Below are 10,967 nucleotides of genomic sequence, written 5' to 3'. Positions count from 1 at the left end.
CCTTTGAATCACTACATTTGTTATCTTTAGGGCAAATACCCAGTAGTGCAATTGCTGGGTCATAGGGCAGTTCTATTTTCAACATTTTGAGGAACCTCCATGCTGTTTTCCAGAGTGGTTGCACCAGCTTGCATTCCCACCAACAGTGTAGGAGGGTTCCCCTTTCTCCTCATCTTCCCCAGCATCTGTCATCCCGAGATTAAGATTCTCTTATGGATTGTCTCCCTCCTGATCCCATCTTGTTTAGCCATTAAATAGAGGGTTTTTAAAAAAGATTTTATTTATTTAGTTGACAGAGAGAGAGATCACAAGCAGGCAGGCAGAGAGAGAGGGTTGGGGGAGCAGGCTCCCCACGAGCAGGGAGCCGATATGGGTCTCAATCCCAGGACACTGAGATCATGACCTGAGCTGAAGGCAGAGGCTTAACCCACTGAGCCACCCAGGTGCCCCTAAATAGAGTTTATTAATCCTATTCATCATCTATGTCCTTACACATCTTTATCTTTTTCATTCTATTGTTTTCTTTCTTTCTTTCTTTCTTTCTTTCTTTCTTTCTTTCTTTCTTTCTTTCTTGTAGGCTCCATGCCCAACTCAGGGCTCGAACTTACAACCCTGAGATCAAGAGTCACATGTTCTACCAACTGCACTAGCCAGGGGCTCCTCTTCTATTATTTTCTAAGAGCCATCTTTAAATCCTCTTTTATGAGTGGGAATTTGTTTACTTCACTTTTAGTTATTTCACTCCTTACTTTATGTATTTTGAGGAATATCTCCAGATGAATAGATTCCCAAATAATATATTTATTAACTCGTTCTTGAATAGACATTCTTAGCAGTGTATTCTTATGGATATAATATATCAACGAAGAGTATGATAACAATTCCAAATATTCTTTTTTTTTTAAATTCCAAATATTCCTGGGCCCTCAGTCTCCCACCATCTCTGCCCTCAGTCTCTATATCTCTCCGTGATCCTTCCCATCATGCCCCAGTTACAGCAGGAGGATTCTGAGGCAGATTCAAATGAAAAGTTCTTCGAATGCGTTTAAGAAGACAAAAACAAAACAGATTAACCAAAGTTAAAAACAACAACAACAACTAAGCAAGAAAATCTCATTAACTGGCCATTTGCTGACTTGGCTTTTTTGAAATTGGACATCCACAGAATCTCTTAACCTCTCAAGCGTATCTCCTCCCTTGGGAATCCAGTGGCTCTCCTGGTTCCCAAGAAGGAAAAGTTATTTGTTGGAATCCTTTGAATAGGATTGGAAGCAAGGAGGACAGTTCAAACAGAGCCTGAGATTCTTTTAAATTTTTATTTCTGGGCTTAAGAGAAGAGGACAAAAAAGATGAAAAACCAACCCCCTCTGCCACTGGTATGGCTGGGTCAACATTGTGCCACTAGGGGGCACTGTGTACAGGAAAAGATTCTTGTGGGACTGGATTCTTGGGGCTAAGGGAGTAGGGAGTTGGGAGTGTAGACTCCTGGGTCTCAGGCAGGAAAGCACTGGACACCCAGGGTTCTGAATCCCTTCCGCAACATATACTGGGGGCTCGGTTTCTTGGGTCCAAGTCCCAGGAGTTAACTGTCCTGGATGGTTTTCTGTATCCAGTCAGTGAACTTGCAGAGGTTGGTGTAGACGCCTGGCACGTAGGGTAGGCCACACTGGGCTTGTCCAAAGGACACGAGGCCCTGCAGGGACCCGTTGCAGACCAAGGGGCCCCCAGAGTCACCCTGGTTTTGGAGAGAGGAAGAAAGAGAGAATCCAAAACACAGAGACGTGGAGACATATTGAAACCAGAAAGGAACCCAAAGACACCAAGAGACAAAGAGGGAAATAAAAGACAGTGATGTACACCTTCAAGGCCCCTTCCAGGGCCCTGACTACATGGAATTCTGCTCCCTGAGGTTCAACGGCTGCTTGATTCTCCTGCATTTGTTGTTATTCTGTCTCTCACTCTTTTTTGTTTGTTTGTTTTATCTCCCCCTATGGCTTGTTTCTCGGTCTCTGACTCCCAAAGTCTCTGTGCCTCTCTGCATCTCTGGTATACTCTGTTTCCCTCCCCCTACTTCTCTTTGCGTTTCATTTCTGAGTCTCTGTTTCTCCCTGAGGTGTATCTCTGTGTGCGCCTGAGCTCATGTCTATTACTCTGTTCTCCATCCCTCTGTCTCCCGGGGTGGGTTTCTCCCTGCGTGCCCCTCCCTCCCTTCTCCATTGCCCCCTTCCCTCTCCTCCCCTCCCCCATCTCTCACGTTGCAGGAGTCCTTTCGGTCCTGTCCTCCGCCAGCGCAGAACATGCTATGGTGGTAGACGGGGGCGTAGAAGGCACTGCAGATCTCCTCGGGCACCACCGAGATATTCACGCACTGGAGCACTTGGGGCTGCCTGCCTGCGACGCAGAGCTCTGGGTTAGCCCCCTCTGGCTGGGACGAGAACCCTTCAGGGAGGGCGGCAAACGCACGCTCAGGAGCTCACCATTCACCAGCTGACCCCAGCCAGAAACGAGGCAAGAATCCCCAGCAGTCGGGCACTGGGAGGCGATGCTGATGTTCTGGATGGTGTCAGACCCGGACACCGACTCTTTCAACTTGATGAGCATGAGGTCGTTGGCGATAAAGGGTTTGTTGTACTCTGGGTGCTGTATGGAGAAGTTGGCCTCCACCATCCGGCTGCCTGGCTCTTCGTTGGCCTCGAGACTGTGCAGTCCCAGCCCGATTGTGTAGGAGCTGAGGGACACGGGCGACCGGTTAGTTTTGTGGCAACTACACCGTTATCTCCATGGCCACGCTCAAGCACAGCCCGATCTCCACCCACCGACCCCAACCTCATCCTCCTTGTTAAGCACGACGCTAAGAGATAGCCAGCCATGATCTCAAACCTTCATTCATACCATCAATAATCCAGCCATAAGAACTTGTCTTAATTCACTAGTGACTCAGCAGCTGAGATGGGATTTCGACCCGACTCTTTCCCCCACTTCCCGAGCAGAGCCTCGCTTCGCAGACGTTTCGGCTCTTAGCATGGAGGCCGAGCCTGATATTAGGACCCTCCCCTCAGCGACTGTACTGCCCGGTCCGGTCCGCCCCCCCACCCCCACCCCGCCCCGCACTCACTCCTGGAAACAGTGTGCCGCCGACAGCACCCATTGCGGATGCACCAGAACACCCCCGCAGAAGAATTCGTCTTCCGTGAACAGTGCCGCCTGCCAGGGCTGCGAGTGTGGGCTGCAGTCTTCGCCGTTGATGATGTGGCCGCCGCCACCCGAGGCCAAGGATCCTGAGGGCGGACGAGGGCTAGGGGCGGGCTCAGGGTGGGACCAAGGCTCCTGGGGGCGTGACCATGGGCTAGGGACGTGGTTAGGGCTTCGAGGGTGTGGGCAGGACTGGGGATGGTCTCAGGATGGAACCAGGGCTCCTAAGGGCAGGGATCGCTGCAGGGGCGTGGGCCAGGTTGGGGGGGGGGAGGGACAGGCTCAAAAAACAGGACTAGGGTCCTGAGGGCGGGGGTGGGGGAGGTCTCGGTGAGGGTGCGTGACCAGTACTTCGGGGGCTGCTATGGTGCCAAGGCGTGATCAGGGTCTCATGAGTGCAGTCAGGGACCCTGAGGGCAGAGTCTGGCTCCTAGGGGCGGAGTCAGGAATGCTAGGGTAAGAGCAGGAGGTGGGACCAGGCCTCCTGGGGGTGGGGTCCTGGCGCAGGGCTTTTATGGATCAGATGACGTTTCTTGTGGTGGGCTGGGAGTCCGGAAGACATCAGAGCAGAGGAGAGGGGTCTCTCGTCGAGAGGGATGTTGCAGCTTTGAGCGAGTCACGCCCACCTCCGAGACCCATTTGCTACCTTTGTCGGTCTTTCTCTCCCTCCCTCCCCGCGCGCGCCCCCCCCCCCCCCACGAAACACGCCAGGCTCGTGCACTACCCGGGCCACGGTCCCCCAGAACAGGGGACTCAAACCCTCAAACAGGGTGCAGAGACAAGGGTGACGCAGCCAGACGCTCAAGCAAGCAGTGTCGCTCTCTGTGACCCTGAATCCCGCCCCGCAGTCGCACCAGCAACAAGCCAGTTCCCAAAGAAACCCCATCACGCCGTCCTTGACGTGGGTCCCCGGGGATCCCTGGAACAGAGGCTCAAAAAAGTAGGCACCGATTCCCCGCAATGGGTGACACATCCAGAAGCACAACCTCCCTGTTCGCGGCCCCCTGGGCTTCTCCTGTCCTCACTGCATCGTCTGCCGCCCTTGTTACTCCGAATCCTCCGTCCCTAATGCACCGCCTTTCACTGGTTCGACCACAGAGCTCAGCACTCTGTGTCGCACAAAGAGGTGTGCAAAGCCACACACTCACAGTGCACCAGCAGCACACACACAAACTCCCTATGATACAAGGAATCACACGTGTTTAACCAGAGAGCATGGTCACGCGGCAGTCACACAGGCAGCTTTAGTCACACAGAGGAGGACTCTGAGTCATACCTGCATACCCCTAGGCACTGACAGACACACACATACACACTCAGATACCTGTGACACCAAGGATGAGGTACCCCAGGAAACAGCCCCAGGGGTTTCCTGCTGTGGTCATGACCTCGGCACCTGCACAAGACGGTCAGTTTCTGATGAGTCTGGGGAGACCTACAGCTCAAATCTCTCCCTCTGTCTCTGTCTCCCTCTTTTTCTGCCCCCTAGAATATTATGGTCAGACTAGGACCCCTACACCACCTCTGCCTCCCAACACACACATGGTAGGTCTGAGATCTTGGCTCAGAGCCCCAGAACCTAGAGAGACTTAGAGAGTGAGAGATAAAGGGAGAGGGAGAGAGAAGTGGAAGGAGAGAGAATTTCTAGGAGCATGGAGAGGACAGAGACAGCACTTTCAAGAGATAATCAGAGACAGACTGAGAGCCAGAGTCATGGACAGAGACGTTCAGAGAAACAGAGAGACCAGGGGAGCCAGAGAGAGAAAGGTAGAAACTCCTAACTAAATAGAGACCTCTTGGAGAGGAGACTGGGAGGCACAGGGTCCTGAGGCTGAAATTCACAGTGGTGTGGAGTTGTGGGGAGACTGTGCTCTTAGGGGGGAGGGTGGAGCGCGGAGACCACAGGGATGCTCACCTGGCTGCCTCTGGGCTCCGGGATCCTGCGCTGGGCTGCACTCCTACTGGATGCTTCCTGCAGGGGCCCCTGTGGGACTTATAAGCATTCGCAGCTGGGCCGGCCTACCCCCGGGGACACATTCCTGGGGTCAGGTGCTGCACAGTTCCAGCTCAGCCCTAGTGCCAGGCTACTAGCTGGCGGGGGGGGGGGGTGCACGCAGAGGTGCTGGGAGCAGTGACCCAGCGGGGACATCCTGGACTCAGGGTCCCACTTGTTTTTTGGTTCTCCCTCTCTCATCATCTTGTGTTCTTATTCTCTCTTGTTGTCTTTCATTTTCTCTCTCTTGTGTTCTCTTATTTTCTCTCTATTAAATCTTTCTCATTCTCCCTCTTTCCCTCTGTCTCCCTACTATGCTTCCCCAGCAAACCTTCCTGGGCTCAGAGACAAACTGAAAGCCAGAGTCATGGACAGAGACGTTCAGAGAAACAGAGAGACTAGGGGTCTACCCTAGTGGGGTACCTTTGGGATACCTGCTCTCTCAAGTTTCCTACCTTTGGAAACTTGGGGTGACTGCCTCTCTCTGAGCCTACCTTTTCCCATCCGTAAAACCAGGGAACTATTGTTCCTCACTCCAAAAATACCCATCCAAAAAGAGAATGCAGGGAAAGAGCCTTGGCGCAGTGTCAGGCATGTAGTAGGAGCCCAGTAAGTGGGAGCACGATGAAACCCTTGCTCAGAAAAAAGCAAGTACGCACCTGCCATGCTCCGAGCTCTGCTGTCTGCACTTGAGATGCAGGAAGAAACCAGCAAATTCCAGGGCTCATGGAGCTCACATCCCAGTAGGGGAGACAGACAAACAGAAAAACTGAAAGGGGGTGCCTGGGTGGCTCAGAGGGTTAAGCCTCTGCCTTCTGCTCAGGTCATGATCTCAGAGTCCAGGGATGGAGCCCTTCATAGCACGGGGCTCTCTTCTCAGCGGGGAGCCTGCTTCCTGCCCCCCACCCCGCCCTGCCTGCCTCTCTGCCTACTTGTGATGTCACTGCCTCTGTCAAATAAAATATTTAAAAAAAGAAAAACCGAAAGGAAATATCTGATAGTCACCTGTGTGAAGAGAACACAGGTGATGGTAGATTGACTGGAACAGTGGGGTTTCTGCAGACAAGGTGGTGGCTGGGGAGTCAGAGGAGGAGACATTTAGGCTGACAGCCACCATGCCCCATGAGCCTTGCAGGAAAAAGCGAGAACTTGGTGAGTGCAAGGCAGAATAAGGAGAAGGAACAAGACAGACTGTGCAGGGTTTTGTGCTGGGGAAGAAGTTTGGGTTTATTTAAGTGCAATAGATTTTAAGCATAGGGGTAGAGGGAGTAATATGATCTTATTTACTTTTAAGAGAATCTTGTGTGGAGAATGACTGGAGGGGGAGAAGGGAGCAGAGACTAATACAGAGGTGGGAGAGCAGCCCAGGTAGACAATGCTGTGGTCCAGGGAGAAGAGCCAACATACTCACCAAGGGGTGGCAAGTGGGGAGGGGGGGGAGGAGGCAAGGCTTGGCCTGACCATCTGTGGCACCCTTTGTGGAGGCAGGCAAGGAGATGTGGGGGCAAGGGCTGAGCTGGGGATGCCTGTTGGGAGCCAAGTGGTTGGGCGCATGGGCAATCAGAGGTGCAGACAGAGGTCAGCGCTGCTGAGAAGTGGTGGGGAGTCATAGAGGAGAGGTGGTGTTTAGAGCCATGGGGTTGGGTGAGATCACCTAAGGAGCAGGTTTGGATGGCTTGATGAGGGGTTGGGCGACAGATGACTGTGATGATGAAGCATGAATGTCTGTGCTTCTCTCTGCCTCTCTCTGGCCTCGTCTCTTTCTGACCCTGTCTCTCTTTGTAGCTCTCTTAGTGGCTGTCTGGTTCTCTAGCTCTGTCTCCGTTTATCTGCCTGCGTTCAGTCTCCTGGTGACACATGGACACCCGCCCCCCAACCCTGCCCTGGTCCTAGGACCAGCAGCTCTAATCACAAGGACAGATGAGGCATGGAGGAGGGGCGGGGGCTCAGGGTGGGCTCAGGTCTCCCAGCCGCCCAGACGTGACTAAGTCTGGACAGCGGCAGGAGGCAGGTTGGGGCCAGTGCTGGGGCCCAGGGCTGGGCAGCTGAAAGAAAAGAGAAGGAAGTAGACGTCACGCCTCTCTGTCCCTGTTTCATGGTCTCTCCTATGCCCTGTACTGTCCGAGGTAAAACAGAAGTGATCCTCTTATTAGGTTATGGGTCCAGGACAGAGCTGTGGGAGAGTTACGCCGTGGAGATGCTTCTGGCCTGGCAGGTGGGAATGGTTTGGAGTGTGGGCCAGGGAACCGGGCTCCCTGGCTCAGAACTCAGGCTGGGGTTGGGGGAGGGTGGACATAGAGACAAGGGGAGACAGAGATGAACAGAGAGAGAAATGGTCACAGAGCTGATGAGAGGGAGAGGAACAGAGACAAGGAGAGAGAACAGGGCGAAGAGATAAAGGCAGAGAGGGACAGAGACAAGAGAGCCGGAGACCGAAAATGAGACAGACAGACAGATTGGGACACAGACAGAGAAATTATCTCACATTCTGGAAGTCATTTTTTTTTTAAGATTTTATTTATTTGACAGACAGAGATCACAAGTAGGCAGAGAGGCAGGCAGAGGGTGGGGGGAAGCAGGCTTCCTGCTGAGCAGAGAGCCCCATGTGGGGCTCGATCCCAGGACTCTGGGATCATGACCGGAGTTGAAGGCAGAGGCTTAACCCACTGAGCCACCCAGGCACCCCTGGAAGTCATTTTAAAAATGTAGACAAGGGATACCTGGGTGACTCAGTCGATTAAGCGTCTGCCTTCAGCTCAGGTCATGATCCCAGGGTCCTGGGATTGAGCTCTGCATCGGACTCTCTGCTCAGCGGGGAGCCTGCTACTCTCACTGCCTCTGCCTGCCACGCTACCTGCTTATGCTCTCTCTCTGACAAATTAATTAATTAATTAATTAAACCTTAAAAAAAAAAAGTAGACAAAGGGAGTGTGAATTTCTCCCAGTGTGATCCATCCTAGGCCCAGAACCCATTCTGCATAAGCGGCACCCCATTCACGAGTCCCCTCTGGTTCTCTGCTCACCTGCAGGCCCCCCAGGCAGCACCTTCTCAGAAACATAATTCAGACCTAGCAGGTCACCTGCTTCGCCTCCAGACCCTCTTCACTCCTACTCGTGCCTGCTTCTGTCTATTCCCAGAGGGACGTGGCCCCAAGCCCTGTCTCAATTAATAACTAAATCTACATTGGGGCAGATTATATTACCTGAAGAGAAGTGAAGTGTTTTCCTCCTTTATTAAGAGCACAAGAAGGGGCACCTGAGTGGCTCAGCGGGTTAAAGCCTCTGCCTTCAGCTCAGGTCATCAATCCCAGGGTCCTGGGATTGAGCCCCACATTGGGCTCTCTGCTCAGCGGGGAGCCTGCTTCCTCCTCTCTCTCTGCCTGCCTCTCTGCCTACTTGTGATCTCTGTCTGTCAAATAAATTAATTTAAAAAAAAAGAGCACACAGGGAGGAGTACCTGGGTGGCTCCATTGGTTAAGTGTCTGCCTTCGGCTCAGGTCTTGATCCTAGGATCCAAAGCCATGCATCCTTGCTCAGTGGAGGTGGTGTGTGTGTATGTGTGTGTGTGTCTGCTTCTCCCTCTCTCTCTCTCTCTGCCTGCCGCTCCCCCAACTTGTGCTCTCCCACTCTCTCTCTCTGTCAAGTAAATAAATAAAATCTTAAAAACAAAACAAAACCAAAATGAGAAGCAATGGGGGATTCAGTAGGGAAAACCTCACAAAGGCTCATGGGAGCATCTCCCTTGCCTGTTCCTGTCCCAGGCAAGGGAGAGGCCAGAGCTGACCGGGCCAGTCCTAGGGTCTGCATGGACTGGAGGAGAATGGAGGGAGAGGGTTTTACTGGAGAGAGAGAGAGTTGTAGCTTACCCTAGCCTGGGGAGCGACAGAAAATGTACCCTGACCATATGTACGATGGGAGGATGGCAGGGACCACCATGGGAGGCACCTCCTGGCCCTCCTGTCCGTTCTGCAGCAACAGGGTTTGGGAAGGACCTCAGCAAACATCCAAGGGGCAGAAATTAAGATGGCGCCCCCCTGGACCAAAGGCCTGGACTTTCCTCCATGTTTCTAGCACCAGCCAAGCTGAGTTCTCTGTCACCACTTTGCAGAGCAGGATAGGGAACCCCAGAAGTGACTGAGACATTTCCTGCCTGGTGGACTCAGATCTGCTTCACCCAATACAACAGCCACCAGCTAAGCGTGGTTCCCGAGCCCTTGAAACAGGGCAAGTGTGGTTGAGGAACCAGCTTTTAACTTCTATTCAATTTTAACTAATTTAAATGTAAATACTGGATCTCCCTTCAGTTACTGGAAAGGTTTTAAGTACATTTGGGACAATCTGGGTACATGAATCTGCTTTTCCAAGTTGAAGTTTCATAGGCTGCATAGAGATCAGTTATGTCTGATGAAGATTTAGTGTTTGGGTGGGGATACCACTGTAGGTGTAAAATATTTGCTAGATTTTGAAGACTTGGTATAAAGGGAATGTAAGCTATCTTATTATTAATGTATACTGATTACATGTTGGAATGATCATTATTTGGATATGTTGGGATAAAATAAAATATCTCTAAAATTAAATTTTTACTTGCTTCCCACTCTTCTTTAGTGTGGCTACTAGAAAATTTTAAATTACGTATTTGCCTCATGTTAGATTTTCACTGGTTAGGGCTGATTTGGAGAAAATAGGAATCAAATCAAATGGGATCAAAGCTTAAGTGCTCAAGTGATCTTAAGTGGAAACTGCCAGGAGAACTTTTTTTTTTTTTTTAAGATTTTATTTATTTGTCAGAGACAGAGAGAGCACAAGCACGGGGAGTGTGCAGGCAGAGAGAGGGGGGAAGCAGGCTCCTCGCCAAGTGAGGAGCCCAATGTGGGACTCGATTCCAGGACCCTGGGCTCATGACCTGAGAGGAGGGCAGATGCTTAATGACTGAGCCACCCAGGAGTCCTTGTCAAAGCACTTTGTAAACTGGTTGTGGAGATGGGGGAGTGGGAGCAGAAAAAAAAAAAAAGCTCTAGAAACAGATCCTTGGCTGGGCTGATCTACAATGACCCTTAGCTATATGAGAAAATTATTTAACATGGTCCTAAAATCTTGTGATCACACTCAGAGTAGAAGCTAGAATTTTCACCTTGACCCAAAGGCCCACTCATGATCTCTCCCTTCTTATTCCTGCTTTGACTTCATCTTCCTCCTTCTCCACCTTGCTCACTCCAGCAGTACCTGCCTCCTTGCTGTGTCTTAAATATGTAAAGCATGTTCCCACCTCAGGATCTTTGCACTTGCTGCTGTTTCTACCCAGAATGCTCCTTGCCCACATATCTACTTGTCTCTGTCATTATTCAGGTTTCTTCTTAAATGTCCCCTCCCCAGAGGATCCTTCCCTGATGGCTCCCTGTCTAGCTCCACTCTAGTGGCTCCATTCTTCTACCCTTACTATCAGTATATATACCCTAATTATCAGTATAAAACTTATTTTTGGTTTTATAAATCTATATCAATTTCATATTGCTGCTGTAAGAAAATATCACAAATTTAGTGGCTCAACACAACCCAGATTTAATCTCTTATAGTTCAGAAGGCCAGAAGTCATAAGGCAATCTCATTGGACTGATTTCTTCTGGAGGCTCTAGGGGAGAACCCACTTCCTTGCTTTTTGTAGCTTCTAGAGGTACCTGCGTTCCTTGGCTGGTGGTCCCTTCCTCCATACTCAGAGCTAGCAATGCATCACTCTGACCTCTGCTTCCACTGTCACATTGTTTTGTCTAACTCTGATGCC

General features: G+C 51.2%; 1 protein-coding gene across 1 annotated transcript; it reads right to left on the bottom strand.

Annotated features, from left to right (window-relative positions):
* Positions 1-1,297: 1,297 nt before the first annotated feature.
* On the bottom strand, positions 1,298-4,577 carry KLK4 (kallikrein related peptidase 4; the record flags this gene model as incomplete). The annotated part of the gene is made up of 5 exons (XM_082710128.1): positions 1,298-1,735; positions 2,255-2,391; positions 2,478-2,728; positions 3,116-3,278; positions 4,517-4,577. The coding sequence occupies 5 exons, from the start codon at positions 4,575-4,577 to the stop codon at positions 1,583-1,585; spliced, it is 765 nt and encodes a 254-aa protein (XP_082566254.1). The 3' UTR covers positions 1,298-1,582.
* Between the last annotated feature and the right edge of the window lie 6,390 nt (positions 4,578-10,967).

Source organism: Mustela nivalis, assembly GCF_964662115.1.
Source record: "Mustela nivalis genome assembly, chromosome: 18".
In the NCBI taxonomy this organism is placed as follows: domain Eukaryota; kingdom Metazoa; phylum Chordata; class Mammalia; order Carnivora; family Mustelidae; genus Mustela; species Mustela nivalis.
Note: the sequence above shows the minus strand (reverse complement) of the source record. Positions and strands in the feature narration are given on the sequence as shown.